This window comes from Sturnus vulgaris, chromosome 22, assembly GCF_052056855.1.
Source record: "Sturnus vulgaris isolate bStuVul1 chromosome 22, bStuVul1.hap1, whole genome shotgun sequence".
Taxonomy (NCBI): domain Eukaryota; kingdom Metazoa; phylum Chordata; class Aves; order Passeriformes; family Sturnidae; genus Sturnus; species Sturnus vulgaris.
Window position 1 is genome coordinate 8,608,761 of NC_142264.1, and position 15,338 is coordinate 8,624,098.

The window sequence follows — 15,338 nt, forward strand, 5'->3', positions numbered from 1 at the left end:
TCCCATCCCATCCCATCCCATCCCATCCCATCCCATCCCATCCCATCCCATCCCATCCCATCCCATCCCATCCATGGGCAGCGCTCCGCCAGGGGGTGCCCGCGCTGCATAAATTATGCCAATGAGGTCCCGTCAGCCGCTGCTCTGATTGGCCACCAGTGGCGGGATATGCAAATGAAGGGTGGGCGGGGTTTATGCTAACGCCCTCCCACCCCATACACGGATTGGCTGAGTGCCGCGGGTATGCTAATGAGGGGAGGCCCCGCCCCCTGGCGCCGCGGGCCGCGCTTTTGTCCGGCGGGGCCGGGCCGGGCTGGATCGGGACCGGGGCCAGCACCGGGACCGGGATCGGATCACAACCGGGACTGGGATCGGGATCGGGACCGGAGCCGCCCAGCGCCGGCCGAGGAGGCGCCGGCCGGGCCCTCCCTACAGGTGGGCAGCGCGCGGGGCTGGGGGCGCCTCTCCAGCGTTGCCCTCGGGCCAGATGTGCCCCAGCTGTGCCCGGGGGAGCCGGGAATGGCTCGGCTGCTCCCTGCAAGCCGCCTGCTGCAGCTGGAAGGAAGGAGAGGGCCCTCGGGGCGCCGCCGGAGGCACAGCTGGAGGCACAGCTGGAGACAGAGCCCGCGGGCCCCATCCCGGGGCCGCATCCAGAGCTGCCGGCTCTGCTGAGCCCGGCTCGGGCAGGGCTGTCTCGCAGCCAGGAGCTGCTTGGGCTCCGGGAGCGGGGGATCCCCCAGCCCAGGCGGGGTCCCTGCGGCCGAGGACATGGGACACGGCGGGAGGATGCGGGACACGCCGCTCCTGGCCGAGGCGTGTCCTCTCCACGCCATCCCAGCTGTCGTGGCCCCGAGGAAACTTGTCGTAACTTTTCTTGTGGCGGTGCCTCCTCCCCGCCGGGGCCGGAGGATTCCGGCAGAGTTTCGTCAGGGGCTGCGGAGGCGGCTCGGAGGCACGGCCGGGGCTCGGCCGAGGCTGCGGGGCCGGGAGCTGCCGGCGGCTCCTCCGAGCAAGTTCAGCTTCAGTTCCGCGTTTTATTTAAAGGACAGCCGTGTTCCTGGCAGCCCGTGGGTGCCCGCGGGTGTCCCGTGCTCAGCCGCAGCCTTTCGGTACCCTCCGGGCAAGACTTAAATCACCTCTTAAAGTTCAAGGGCAGCCGGAGAGCGCGGCAGGGCGGGCACTGTCCGTTCAGGCTGGGAGAGCTGAGGATGAAACAGCTTCAGGGAGAGCTCAGAGACGCTCCCAGTGCCTAAAGGAGCTCCAGGACAGCTGGAGAGGGACTGGGAACAAGGGATGGAGGGACAGGACACAGGGAATGGCTTCAAACTGACAAAGAGCGGGGTTAGATGGGATATTGGAGAGAAAATCTTTGTTGTGAGAGGTCGGGGCCGTGGCACAGGGTGCCCAGAGCAGCTGTGGCTGGTTCACCCCTGCACAATCACCGGGGCCAGCTGCCCTGCCGTGTCCCCGCCGCCTCTCGCTACCCTGTGCTAAGCAGGGATCTCAGTGCCACCGGCTGCGGCTCGGGGACAGCGGCAGCGCTCTCCAGACGGGGATTAAGGCTGTCCTTCAGGGCATTAGGGACATCCAGCCCTGCGGGTGTCTGGGGTTCAGCCCTGGGGGTGCACCCGGGGTGTCCCCGGCCGGGGCAGGAGGGTCCGTGTGCCAGGGAGGGAGTGGGAAAGAGGAGCTGTCCTGCCGTGGGCTTTGTTTCGGCGCGAGTGATGGAAAAATGGCATTTCCAAGGGGGTTTGGTGCCTCTCCATGGGACTGTGCCAGTATGGGGGGCTGGGGGGGACGTAGCCCCCCCCAGCCACTGGAATTGGGGTGACACGTGGGCTTTGGAGTGATGGTGACAGGCGTGTGCTTTCAAAGACGACGGAGGTTTGTCAGGCTCTTCCTCGCTGTGATGGTCCCGCCCTTGTTCTAGTAGGAAATAATGCAAACTAAGAACGCAGCGTTTCCGCTTCTCTGCCTTCTTTCATGGCTATAAAAACGGGGCTCTGTGGGCTTTAAAAAAGGGTTTATACACCAGGAATTTCTCCCTCCTGGAGCGCAGACATCCCTTGCCAAGTTTCAGCCCGAGGCCGTTCTGGTCCCCTTCAAACCTCCCTAAAAGAGATGCAAAATATCCATCCCTTGCCTGGGGCGGAGGTTAAGCCCCCCCTGCATCCCAGTCGGGCACGGATGTGCAGGGGGGGCTTTAACGCGTCCCAGACAAGCGATTTTTGGGACAGAGGGAAGGAGGGTAATTCCACATCACTCAGAGGATGTGGGGATGGAGGTGTGGGGTTTAGAGCCCCCCCATCCCCCTGCTCTGCCCGGGGTTGACAAGGCAGTGAAGGCAGAGTGACAGCAGCCCTGTCCCCCCCTTCCCTGTCACCGAGCGAGCCCTGGGGCGGAGGATGCTCCTGTCTCCTCTGCTGTCACCACTGATAAACCCAGGAGCCACGATGGCTTCGTGCTGGCCTTGACGGCTGCTGCTTCCCTGCCCCACACACTGTAATGAGCTGGGCGGGCTCAGCCCCACACCTCCGTCTTTCCTGCAGGGCCGGGAGTGGGATAGGGATGGGATCGCTGCCTGCAGAAAGGATCAGGGGATTGGAACCCAGGGCAGGGACAGACAGAGACCTGGCAGCACTGCTGGGACATCCCTCCCTCGGCTGAGCACCTCCACCCCGAGCCTCAATTTGGGACAGCCCTGGCTGGGATTTGTAGGGTGGGAGAGGGGTTGAGGGGCTGGGGCAGAGCAGAGTTGAGGGTTTTCTAGCTGAGGCTTTTAAATTTCTTTTTTAGCTCTGTTTTCAGTTGCCTGTTGCAAAAATCCTGGCTTTCAAAGAGGAAAATGAAAATATATGGATGTATTTCTGCACACACATTTGGGATTGTTTTTGTTTGATTTGTGGCTGCTGAGCACGAAGCCACATCATTTTTCAAGCTTCTCTGTGCTCCCAGAACAGCGAAAAAATCGCTTAGAGGGGGGAAAAGAATCTGAGCTTTTTCACTCTTGTCACCATGACCATCAGCAGAGGGACTTTCTGGGAAAGCAGTAAATGTGGCTGGGTTTGGAAGTGGATCCTGCAGACTGCAGCTGCTGTGGGCTGGGCATGTGGGCACCACTGCTCAGAAATGGGGTGACAGCCAGGGGCATGTGGGTTAGGCATGGCCTCCTTCAAGAGATGCAAAATCCCCATCCCTTGCCCGGGATGAGGTTAAAGAAACATCAGTAATGGGTTGGGAATGTTTTAACCCCCTTTATCCCAAGAGAAGAGAACCCCCAGGCTCCTTTCACCCAGTACTCTCCCTCTGGGAATCCTGGGCGTGGTGTTTGGGGCTCCTCGTCTCTCTGGGATCCTGCAGGGCTCGAGGTGGGATGGGAGGCACTTTGGTGGGGATCTCTGGGTTATGTGTAAGGGTTTGGGGCTGGAAACATCCCAGCTCAGGGAGGAGCTAAAGCCAAAATCCCTCTTCGGTTTCAGTAGCTCAGAGTCTTGAAGAATCCCATGGGCAGCCCCGTCCTTGCCGGGGGCAGGAGAAGCTGTGGAGCATCTCCAGGTGTGGAGAATGGAGTTATCCCCTCGGTGTGTGGGGGGAAAACCTCATGCAAACCCTCCAGGAGGTTTTCAAGACCCTAAGGGATGCTTTGGGGTTTGCTCCTGCCTGGAATGCCCCAAGGATGCAGGCAGGGTTAGGAGCAAGGCTGATGCAAGGATGATGTAAGTGGTGCTGGAAAATAACCTCAAACCTCACAAATACCCAAGGAATTTGCAGATCTGAGGCTTGGGAGTGATGAGAGGACTTTTCCCAGAGCACGTGGGTGCCATGGATAGGTTTACTCCTCATCACCACCATCCCGGAGCCAGCAGCACCCCAAAATCACCACAGCACCCCTAAATCACCACAGCACCCTCTGGCTAAGAGCAGCCACTCCAGGGACTGCGCTGTGGTTTTATTAGCTTGTCAAGCTGTCCTCTGCGTGCCACTAATTACACAGTAACAAGCTAGCTTAATTGGCTGCCTGTGAATGTGCCAAGACAGGTCACAGCTCCTGGGTACAGCCACAGCATCCCTGGGATTGTGAGCAGCATCCCAGGATGGGACCAGCTGGACCCTCCCTGTGGGAATCTGGGGAAATTTCCACGGATGGGATCCACCTGGCTGAATTTTGGCGTTTTAAAGCTTAATTTTAGGTCTCCTGGAAGGTCCTCATGCTGATGTTTTTTGGACCAACTGCTGATGGTCCCAGGGATCTCACTCCTCTCCTTTCCTACAGCATTTTGCTCTGAACTGGATTAAAAAATAAAGGTTTTGATGGAAAATGCTGTGGGAGGAGGGTTCAGCCCCCACTGCGCAGGGCCGGATGGGGTTAAAACTTTTGTGGCCACCTGCAAACTTTCAGGAAACATCATTTCCTCCTTCTGCAAAAGGAGGCTGCCCCACAGGCACAGGAAGGTTTCGGGGTGCTCCCGAAGGACTCCCCATGGGGTCACGGTGATGGGGATGTCTGGGGCTGCTGGTACAGGGTGAGTGTCCCCTGCATGGGGCTGGTGGTGCCTGGTTTGGCCCCCCAGGCCAAACTTTGGGTTTATGGGGCTCAAATCCAGCAGAGGGGGCATTGGTTGGAAAACCCCGTGGCCTTTCTTGCCACACCCCACATTTGGGGTTTTGACATCCGGCGTTTCTCCAGCTGCTGTTGAAAACCCCTCGTGGGGGTGAGGGGAGAGCTCATGCTTTGGGACCATCAGTGGAATTTGTGTGTCAGGTCTCTGCTGTGATCCCTCTCACTGTCAGCCCCCACATCCAGAGGGGTCTTTGCGGTGCTCCTGCCTCCCCAGCACTGCTGGTGGTCCCCAGGGTGTGGCTGCCCAGCTGGGGTGACATCTACAGGGTGCCAGCATGGGCTGGGGGACAAACATTTTGGGGTGGCCCTGAGGTGCTGGGAGAGATGTGGCAGCTCCAGCTTCGTGGTGGGACACAGAGCAGGGGGGTCTGATCCGAGAGTGTCCCCCCTCGTCCTCGGGGATTGCTCTTGTCCCGGGATTTGGGGCGCAGGGAAGACCCAGCCAGCGCGGGGGAAACACCTCAAACAGAGCCCAGCATGTCCCGCTGAGCATCCCTCCCTCTCCCCCGGCCCCCCCAGGACGCGGCGGCGATGCTGTGACCTACATTCGCGACAAGCAGGTCCCCAGCCCGCCGCCACCGCCGCCGGGCCATGAAGCGACACAAGTGACGGGGCCGGCGCGCCCGCGGCCATGGCCAGCCCGGCACCATGGCTGCGCTGGACACAAACAGAGCTGACGCGCTGGCAGGGCGAGGAGGAGGAGGAGGAGGAGGAAGAAGACGACTTTGAAAGGCGGATGGACGAGGATGGGGTCATCGGCCTGGGGGAGGGTGCCAGGAGCCCACCGTGGGGTGAGTCCTGCCCAAAATGGGTGGTCCCAAACGTCCCAGGGGCTACGAGGTGGGCAGGGGACACCGGCTGGGTCTGGGTGGCGACAGCCCCGCGGTGCCGCTGTTTTGCAGGTGACAGTGAGGAGCTGGAGGAGGGGTCCCCGGCAGACGAGGGGCGCTGGCAGCCGCGGCAGGACCCGGCCGAGGAGGACGAGGAGCGGGGCAGCTCCGTGGGGGACGAGGGGCCCTGGGGGGCAGAGAGCGATGGGGAGCCCTACCCCGAGCTGGGCTCGGGCTCCAGCGGCAGCCCCCAGGCGCTGAGGGACGGCCGGGCTCTCTGCCAGCCCCGGGGCTGCAGCACGGACGGCGGGGACACCTCAGGGCTGTCGGACACCAGCCCTGGCCCTGCAACCCCGTCGCGCCAGCACCGGGGCTGGGGCACGGCCGGGGACACCATCGAGGGGCACAGGCAGGAGTGGACCCCGAGACCGAGCCTCCCCCTGCACATCTCCCCCAGTGACCCCAGCCCCGAGCGTGTCCCCGAGCCCCAGACAGCTGGCACAGGGATGCCAGCCCCCCGCACCGCTGGTTTGGCACCCACCAGGCAGCCCCAGGGCGCTGGAGATCCCCCGGCACCCCAAGGGCACGACAGATCCCGAGTGCCCAAGAAAGCAGCGCCCGCAGCGGTGCCCTCCAAGCTTGCCCGGCAGTCGCGGTCCCTGAGCCCCCGGAGGCGAACGGGTGGCAAGGGGACGAGGGATCCCTCGGGAACGGGCACCGAGGGCACCCAGTACGGCCGAGGGCGCCTCAACCACCCCCTGCCCGACCTGTCCAAGGTGGAGGCGCGGGTGAAGTTCGGCCAGAGCTACCGCCCCCCCCGGGGACGGGTGCTGCCCGCCCGCCCCCGCGGCCCCGGCGGCCCCATCGGCTTCAAATCCCCGGCCGAAATCGTCCGGGAGGTGCTGCTGAGCAGCGGGGAGGGGGCGTCCCCGCAGCCCCCCAGCACTGCCGGGCTGCCGCAGGAGTTGAGGTCTCCCAGACAAGCCACGGCGCTGGTGCAGCAGCTGCAGGTAACGCCCAGCTCCCCCCGGCTCAGCCAGAGAGACCAGGGGAATGGGGGTGCCACTGTCCCTGGGACACCGATGGGGGTTTGGTGCTGGTCACCCCTTCATGGAGCTGTCGAGGAGGGAAGGATCAGGAATGTGGGCAGTGCTGAGGCTGGACCCAGGATGCTCATGTCCCCCCGGGATGGCGGTCACCCCTCCAAAGCTTGTCACCCTCAGGATGTTTGTCCCCCTGGGAGGAGAGGGAGCTCTCCGCACGCAGAGCAGAGAGGGCCACATCTGCACGGATGGGTCGGGTGTTTTGGAGAGGGCGTTTCTGCACCCCACCCATGGGCCTCCTGTCACCACCCAGAGCTGCCTCCCCCTTTTAGCACCCACCCCTGGGGCATCCCCCGTGCCGGGTGCTGTCACCCTCAGTGTCCCCTCCCCGCAGGACGATTACCACAAGCTGCTGACCAAGTACGCCGAGGCTGAGAACACCATCGACCAGCTGCGCCTGGGCGCCAGGGTGAGTGGGGATGCCTGGGGGGGGTTCCCCACTCTGCTCCCCAAGCCCTGAGGTTATTTGTTGTGTCTTCCTCCCCTGGCCCTCCTCTTCTTTCTCCTCCCGGGGAGCTGTGGTTGAGCTGTCCCAGCCCAGGGAGGGGGGGGTTGAGGTCACCGCAGAGCCCACATCAACCTGGGGAGCTCGCCTGGCAGGGTCCCCTCGGTGCCAGGTGGTGGCTGTGCCGGATTGTCCCCGGGGTGGCGGAGCACGTCCCTGAAATGGCAGGGCCACGGGCGGAAGCGCGTCCCCGTGTCACCTCTGCCACCTCCCGCCCTGCACCACCGCGTGGGTGGGGAAACTGAGGCAGGGCTGTGCCAACCGACCCCCGCACGGGTGTCCCCACCTTCACCCCACCCGCCTGCCGTGCCCGTGAGGTGCTGCAGGGTGCCCGGGGGCACGGAGGGTGGGTCGGGGTTCAGGCTGCCTGCCCAAACCCGCTCTCCCTGCCCAGGTGAGCCTGTTCTCCGACCCGCCACAGCCCAGCCGCAGCCTCGCCATGGGCACCGTGGCCACCGGGAGCCGGGTGATGACCCTCAGCATCCCGCAGGCACGGACTGCGGCTCTCGGCATGGCCGCAGCCCCGGCCACAGCCCCGGCCTCGCCAGGTACAGGTGTGTTGGTCCTGTGCCCTGCCCGGCTCACCGCCCTCCTGCTCCGGTTCTGGGGGGATGCTCCCCCACATCCCCTTCTGCACGCCGGTGTCACCGGTGCTGTGTGTCACTTGTCCTCGTGTGTTCTCGCAGCTGCAGCCCCCGGACCGTCAGAGCGGGGGGGTTCACCCCAACCTCGGTCCCCTCCTCTGCTCGGGGGGAGCTGCCCCACCTGTCCCGGGCCGTGCTGCTGCCCCGGGCCCCGGTTCACCCGGGCACTGGCGGGGCAGAGCCGCAGACTGCAGGCACAGGTGAGGATGGGGGGCTGATGGGGGGCTGGGGCATGGAGAGATGCAGGAAAGGGGAGCTGTAGAGGGGAGTGCTGGGGGCTGTGAGGAGGGGGGCTTCGGGGGGGCTGCATGGAGAAGTTCTTTTGGGGAGAGTGCTTTGGGGGCTGCAGGGGTGGGGCAGCGGGGATTTTGGGGGAGTTCTGGAGGGGACTCTAGGGATAGGCTGGGGAAGCGCTGCAGAGGGTGCTGGGGCAACTGCTGAGGGGGTCTGGGTTGGAGGGGTTGGGGAGATGCTGCAGGAGGGGGCTGTGGGGAGGGGGAGTGTTGTGGGGTGCTGAGAAGGAAGAAAGGCTGGGGAGGGGGCTGCAGTTTAGGGGTGCTTCATATGGGGGAGGGTCTAGGGGGTGCGGAGGGAGCTCAGCCCGTACAATCCCGTCCAGGTGGAATCCTTCGAAAGCTGGATGCGTGCAGGGACCCCAACACTCTCGGAACAGCTCCAGGTGTGTCAGCCCCTTCCCGGAGCCCAGCCGGGGAGGCGGCAGGAGCACGGGGGGTGGCGGTGCCCGGGTTGCAGTGGACAGGCTCGGACCCCGCACCCTTGTGCCGCAGAGGATGAGGATGCTGAAGGACGCGCAGGATGCGCTGGAGCGGGAATACCTGCGGTGCCGGCAGCAGCTCCCGGAGGCTGCGGGAGGGTTTGACCCTGACCGGTGCGTGCTCGATCCCTCTGCCACCCCCTCCCCAGAGCCCCCGGGGGCCGCTGTCCCCCCGCACTGATGGCTGGTGTCTTGCAGGGCAGTGGAAGGGGAGATTTACCGCCTGGGGCTGCGCCTGGAGGGGCTGAAGGAGCGGCTGGAGCCGGGGGCCAGGCGGCAGCCCCTCCCTCAGTCCCTCCCTCAGTCCCTCCCTCAGTCCCTCCCTCAGTCCCTCTCTCACCCCCTCCCTCAGTCCCTCTCTCACCCCCTCCCTCAGTCCCTCTCTCAGCCCCCCACGCAGCCCCGCTGCCCCCCAGCCCCGTCCCCACCGCCGGCCGCCCACTCCCCGCACCCCGAGGTGAGCTGGGGGTGCAAAGGTTCCCCACCCCACTGCATTGATGGGGGGCTGCCTCTCTCAACCCCATCGCTGTCCCCGCAGAGCCCTGCGCTGGTGGAGAGTCACCGGGGGACAGCAGGGGACCCTGAGGGGGTGGCAGAGGGGCTGCCCTGGCCCCTCTGGCACAAGCAGCACCGAGCGGAGGAGGATTTTGGGGACCTGCTGGAGCAGTGAGTACCCTCACAGCGGAGCAGGGGGGACACGGAGCATGTCCCCAAACCCACCCGCTCCTGCCCGCGGGTCTCCCCAGGTACAAGCACTTCAAGTCCTTGCCGGAGTCGCTGAGCCTGGAGCAGCTGAGCCTGGCGGAGAGCGGGTCCCAGGAGGAGGTGGATGCCCCCACCGCGGGGGACGGTGGTCCCAGCAGGGTCCCCTGCAGGACACGGTCACTCGAGGAGCGGCCCAGCCTTGAGACCTTGCCTCTGTAAGTGCTGTGGGAGGTCCAGTACCCGGGCAGGGGTGAGCAGGAGTTTTGACATCAGGTCTCCAGTTTTACCTCAGAGTTAACAGCCTCCATGGGAGAGCTGGACCAGGACATTTCCCCATGTCTGAGATTGCTCTGCCCCATCATTCCTGCTCCATCCCCTCCCCACAGGCACCTCCCGCAGAGAAGAGCTGCGACGCTTCCCCCCAGAGGACCCCCAAACCTGGGGGAGACACGGGGCCACCCCTCCCCTGACACTGCTGAGGAGCCGCCAGCCTCTGCCAAGCCCCCCCTGGAGGTCCCTGGGCCACCCCGGGTGCCCCTGTCCCTCCGCAGCAGCGGGACAGGCAGCACTGCCACCCAGCACGGGACCCACAAGGTGAGTGAGGACCGTGGGTCCCCACCTGAGAGCACCCCAGAGCCCCCCGGGGTACTGGGCACCGATCCTGCTCTCTCGGTGCCTCTGCAGGAGCAGCGCATCGTGTCCCCAGAGACCGACAGCGGCTTCGTGGGCTCGGAGGCCAGCAGGGTGTCCCCCCCCGTGCACACCCCCGAGCACCTTCCCCCCGGCCCAGGGTACGGCCTTGCTCCTGCCGGCTGGAATTGGGCTCTGCCTGCGGGATTTGGAGGATTGAAGAGGGGCAGGGATTGCGGGACAGGCGCTGAGGGTGTGGGGAGCAGGGTTCTGGAGGGGCTGGATGTGTGCAGAGTGCCCGTGGCCAGGGGTGACCCGTCCCTTCCCCAGGACTCCGGGCTCGCTGGGACCTTCCATCGCCATCCCCAGCACCCTCCGTGCCCCACTGAAGAGAGAGACGAGCCCGCTTCCCTCCGAGACAGCACTGATGGGCATTTACCCGCCGGGGGGCACAGGGGGGCCCCGGCTGCCCCCCAGCAGCCCCTCCCAGAGCAGCTCCCCCCCTCGCTGGGCCGAGAGCGCGGGCAGCGAGGTGGGGCCGGACCCCGATGATGGCAGTGAGTACACAGGACGTGGCGAGGGACAGAGATCTGGGGGAGCCCTGGCTCTGTGGCTCTGGTTTATGGGATTCCCAGAGCTCCTTGTGGTGCTGGTGTCACCGGTGTGCTGGTGTCACCCTCCCCGGAGGGAGCTGTGTCCCCGTGGCTGCTCTCTGATCGCTGTGCCCCCCTCCTCCCCAGCTCACACGGACTCGGAGGTGGGAGACAGGAGCTGTGCCAGCGCCGGTGGCCACCCCCCAGCCATGGCCAGGAGCCCAACCAGCCCCTTGCCATCCCCCGACACGCCGTCCCCCACCCTCCTGTCCCCCGACCTGCCGTCCCTCGACCCGGCTCACTGTGACCTGCTGGGCTCCCGTCTGGAGCGCGAGTGAGTGGCTGTGTCCCCACCCCCCCAAACCAGGCCAGACCCCCCTGGGGGACACGGGGACCCCCCAAAGGCACCCACTGGCCACTGGATGCCAGCCCAGCCCCAGGCTTTGTTTTGGGGGGTGTCACAGCTGCTGCGTGCCGGTGTGGGGGATCTGGGTGGGGGTTGCTGGTGCTCCCCCAGGGCACCCAGCACTGCGAGGGTCCCTGCTGGCATCAGCCCCCCCCTCACGGTGACATCTGTCCTGGGGCAGCCAGGCCATCCGGGAGCTGCAGGACGAGGTGTGGCGGCTGCGGCGGAGGCTGGAGGAGAGCCTGCGCCGCTCCCGCAGCTATCCCGAGGGAAAAGCCGCTCCCCGTGTCACCCCGGGCAGGAGGCAGCCCGTGACCAGCGGACCATTGTCCCCTCAGGACGCAGCACCCTCGGGGTAGGTGGCAGGGGGGCCTGGAGGGTGTGGGGGGCAGCGTGGGGACACCCCCATGCTCAGCCTGTCCCCAGCTCTGCTGTGGCCAGGGGGGAGTTTGGCTGGAGGGGACTGCCAGCCTGGTGGGTGGAGGTGGTGGCAGCGTTTCTGTCCCCTCTGCAGGGACCCGAGCCCCGCGGTGCGGGGCAGGGTGGCCCCCGGGGTCACATCCCCGCGGAGGGAGAGGTCGGCATCGCTGCCCCGGGACAGGCAGGAGCTGGACCTCGGTAAGTGGGGACCCCCCCGGGGTGGGGACAGAGGGGACACGCTCCTCCCTGCACACCACTTGCTCTCCTCAAAGGCAGCGGGATGTTCAGGGGCTGCAGGACCGTGGGGACCAGGTCCTGGTGGTCCCATGGACCCCTCAGTGCTCAGCCCAGCGTGGGTCCTGCAGGTCTGGAGCTCGGTCCCCGCGGATCCCAGCCCGCTTCCCTGTCCTCCGAGTCAGAGCCGGCCCCTGCCGGGCCCCGGGCTCCCCCGGCCCTGCGGAAGAGCCTTGGGCAGCCCCCAGGGGCGGTGACATTTCGGGGACAGTACACAGGTACGTGCTGGTGGCGGTCGGTGGTGGGGATGAAGGCGGCCACCCTCAGCTTGGGGACGCTGGCCACGCTCACGCTGGGGTTTGGCAGGGACACGGTACGAGGCAGGGACACCACGGGCCACCCCGGCACCCCGAGAAGAGCCGGGCACCTCGGGGTGTCCCCGATGTCGCAGGGACAGGACGGCATCAGGTGAGTGGCTCCCCAGCCCCTTCCAGCCTTCCTTACCATCTCTAACAGCTGCTAATGACCTTAATTAATTAACTGCAGAGGCTTAGGGAGCAAACAAACCCTTTCCTCATGGCCTGAGGCTCTTCCCACTGTCCCCTAAAGGGAGCAACCTGGGCAGCTCTGGGGATGCCCTGACCTCGTGTGGGTCCTGCACAGGTCAAGCCCCGCTTGGCATCTGTGCCTGTGTGTGCAGAAATTCCTGGGATTCCCTGGGATTCTCTGGGGTTCCTGGTGTAACTGGGAGCAGTGTCACCTGTCCCCAGCCCTGTCCCAGGTGCCAGTGCAGAGCCCACCTTTGCAGACCCCCCTTTCCCTGCAGGGAACCACCCCCGCCATCTCATCAGCCCCCCCAAACCACTCAGCTCTTCCCAAACATCCCTGGCTGGCTCTGCCGGGAACATTCCCGATTTCCTCTCTCCACAGCTGGCTCTGGGGGAGGTGATGCCCCCCGGCAGCCCCAGCACAGCACCCCGAGGAGACCGTCCTGCCCCACCTGCCGGGCACCCACGGGCCCCTCTGCGCCGGGCAGCGGGGACAGAGCCACGCACGGTGGGTGACAAGGGTGACACGTGCCTGGCACTGCTCCTCCCTGCCTGGGGGCTGGGTGGTGGGACAAGGAACAACCTCAGCCCCCTGACAATGCCTGGGGACTGTTCCCACCCAGCAGTGGCTGCCCAGGGTGGCACAGGGGGTGATGGCACCTGGGGCTGCCACTCGATGGGCACCCCTGGGGACACCTAACCCCCCTGGGGACACCTAACCACCTTGCTCCCTGCAGCAGAGCGTGGCCCTGGTGGCTCCTGTCCCCCAGGTCCCCACACTGGAGCTGAGAAGTCGGAGCACCCCGGAATTTGGTACTTGGCAGCCACCCCTGCTGCCACCACTGCCACCGTCTGCCTGGCACCCGTCCCCGTTGTGCCTTACGTGCCCTCCGTGCTGTAAGGATGCCCTGGGGCTGGGAGGGGGCTCAGGGGGGTCAGCAACACCCAGGGGGTGCAGGGGGATTCCAGGAGAGGCTGGATCCACCCCAGGAATCCTCTGGTGTGCCCATGGCAATGGGGTGACAGGGCCACCAGCTCCTCTGGGGGTGGGCTGTGGGGAGGGGGTGGGCATGGAGGAGATGGGAAGAGGGATGGAAATAAGGAGGGGTAGGGGCACAGAGCCCTGGGGGAGGCACAGCCAGTGAGCAGCACTGAGCCCCTGTCCCTTCTCCTTCCCAGCTTCTGCTCCCCAGCAGTTCCTACCTCAGCCCCAGCCCTGGCCGGGGTCCCCCTCGGTGTCACTGCGGGGTCCCGGCGGGCAGAGCGTCCCCCCCGGCCCCAGGGCCACCACCCCTGCCTGAGCCTGGACCTGGAGGAGCTGGAGGAGCTGAACTGGTCACTGAGCCGGGCTGTGGAGGCTGCCCAGAGCGTGAGGCTGACCACGAGCCGCATGAGCCGGGCACTGGCCGCAGAGCTGGGCCGGGCACGGGGCCCACGGGGCTCCTGCCTCTTCTGAGGGACCCGCTGGCACCTCCAAACCCTCCTGATGGCACCTCCAAACCCTCCTGATGGCAATTCCAAACCCTCCTGCTGGCACCTCTAAACCCTCCCTGCCACTGGTACTTCCAAACCCTGCCTATGGCATCCCCAAACCCTGCCACTGGCACCCCCAATCCCTCGTCTGGCTTCCCCAAACCCTGCCACTGGCAGCCCCAAACCCTCCCTGCCACCAGGAGCAGCAGCAGGAGGAGGAGGACGGGCCCCTCAGCATCCCTGCCCTGGGTGCTCCCTGCCAAATCTGGGGCAGCAGGGCTGGAGGTGTCTCCTGGAGGTCCTGCCCTGGCCCCCACCCCCTTCCCGCTCTCCCTGCGGTTCCCGCATGGCTTTGTCCGTCTGTCTGTCCATTTTTAGCACCCCCCCCCCCCAAGCTGCAGGAGGGGGGAAGGGGAGGGCAGAAGTCTCCATCATTCCGCAGCATCATTCCCTGCCACCAAGGGGGTGGCCCTGTGTCCCCCAGGGCAGTGCCACCCCACCCTGAGCACTTCTGGGGATCCTCTGACCCCGTGTGGGTCGAGCCCCCTTGGCAGCTGTGTTTACCTCTGTGCCTGTGTGGGCAGAGATCCCTGGGATTCCCTGGGATTCCCTGGGATTCCCTATTCCTCCCCCCTTTCCCAGCCCTCTCCAGGGGGCTGTGCCCTGTGCCCTCTGCCCTTGGACTTGAACCCAGCAGGATCCTCCCTGGGGAAACTTTTTTTTTGTGTGTTTTTATGTGAATTTTTTAGCTAGTAAGCAGCTGAATCACTCTTTTGAGTGTTGGTTGATGATCTGTTATGTGTGTGTGATATATGTGTATCTATAAATGGATATATCTAGATATGGGCATATCTATATTTAGTTATATATCTATATCTAGAGAGACAGATATGAATAGATCTGTGTATGTGCAGATCTGTATCTGATTCTATAGATATATCTTTCTACAGATACATATATAGAAATATTCTGGTTTGCATTTCCAGCACAACCTTTAGGGCATTTGTGGGGTTTTTCTGGTTATCCCTGGATCCCAGGCAGAAAATGAAATGAAGGATTTGAGGTTTTCCCCCTGAGATAGTCAGGGAATCTGGGCTGAGAGAGGAGAAGTCACCTGCTGAGACCAAAGCAGGGTCTGTGGATCCCCTGTTCCTCCCAGCTGGGTTTCTAAGGAGTGAATGCCTATTTTTTAGGGAAAAGGATGTGCTTGGGGCAGCTTTTCCTGGGATGCTCCAGCCAAACCCCAGCTCCACCCCAGCACCTCAGCCTGTGTTTATCTGTAGGACCTACCTGAAGTGCCAGTGTCAAATGTATTTATTTTTGCTTTTATTTGTTGTACAAATATCCACATTTGGAGGGGGGGATCAGTGAGTGACTCAGGTCTGGAGCCTTCCAAGCTCCCCCTGAGCCTGATCCTAAACATGAGCCCAGAGGGGTTGGGAATGGGGCTGTCCCCTCCTCCTTTTTTTGGGTGAGACGGCTGGTTTGGGAGATTTTAAAGAAGTTTGGGGGATTTTAAAGAGGTTTTATGTGTCTCTGGTTGCCTCTGCTCATGCCCATGCCCCAAGCTGGAAGCTGTGACCCCCCCAGCCCAGCCAGGGCATGATGTGAGCGTGTGGAAAATGTGGTTAATTATCCCAAATGCAGTACCCAGGACCAAATGATGGGGTTTTTTTCCTTATCCCCTATTTTTTAACGCCCAGCAGAGCCACTGGGGTGGTATTTTGTACGAAGAAATCACCTATTTTTGAAGGAAATAAATGCGGTTGGACGACTCGTGTGCTGATTTTCCTTCCCAAAGCCACTCCTAGGGGGGGTTTGGCACAGCAGGAGCCTCCCTTGGGGTTGGAT

The 15,338-nt window shown here is 64.1% G+C and overlaps 1 protein-coding gene across 2 annotated transcripts; it reads left to right on the forward strand.

Moving 5' to 3' along the window:
- Positions 1-296: 296 nt before the first annotated feature.
- On the forward strand, positions 297-15,261 carry AKNA (AT-hook transcription factor). 2 transcript variants are annotated; one of them, XM_088177246.1, is made up of 22 exons: positions 297-435; positions 5,141-5,412; positions 5,524-6,461; positions 6,889-6,963; positions 7,454-7,613; positions 7,746-7,903; positions 8,323-8,382; positions 8,492-8,592; positions 8,677-8,935; positions 9,017-9,144; positions 9,225-9,398; positions 9,570-9,777; positions 9,868-9,974; positions 10,144-10,370; positions 10,554-10,740; positions 10,994-11,167; positions 11,327-11,430; positions 11,598-11,744; positions 11,833-11,934; positions 12,397-12,522; positions 12,752-12,911; positions 13,194-15,261. In XM_088177246.1, the coding sequence occupies exons 2-22, from the start codon at positions 5,253-5,255 to the stop codon at positions 13,468-13,470; spliced, it is 4,032 nt and encodes a 1,343-aa protein (XP_088033372.1). In that variant the 5' UTR covers positions 297-435; positions 5,141-5,252; the 3' UTR covers positions 13,471-15,261. The 2 variants fall into 2 exon arrangements, with proteins under 2 accessions (XP_088033372.1, XP_088033374.1); XM_088177248.1 differs by having other exon boundaries at positions 12,755-12,911.
- The last annotated feature ends 77 nt before the right edge of the window (positions 15,262-15,338 follow it).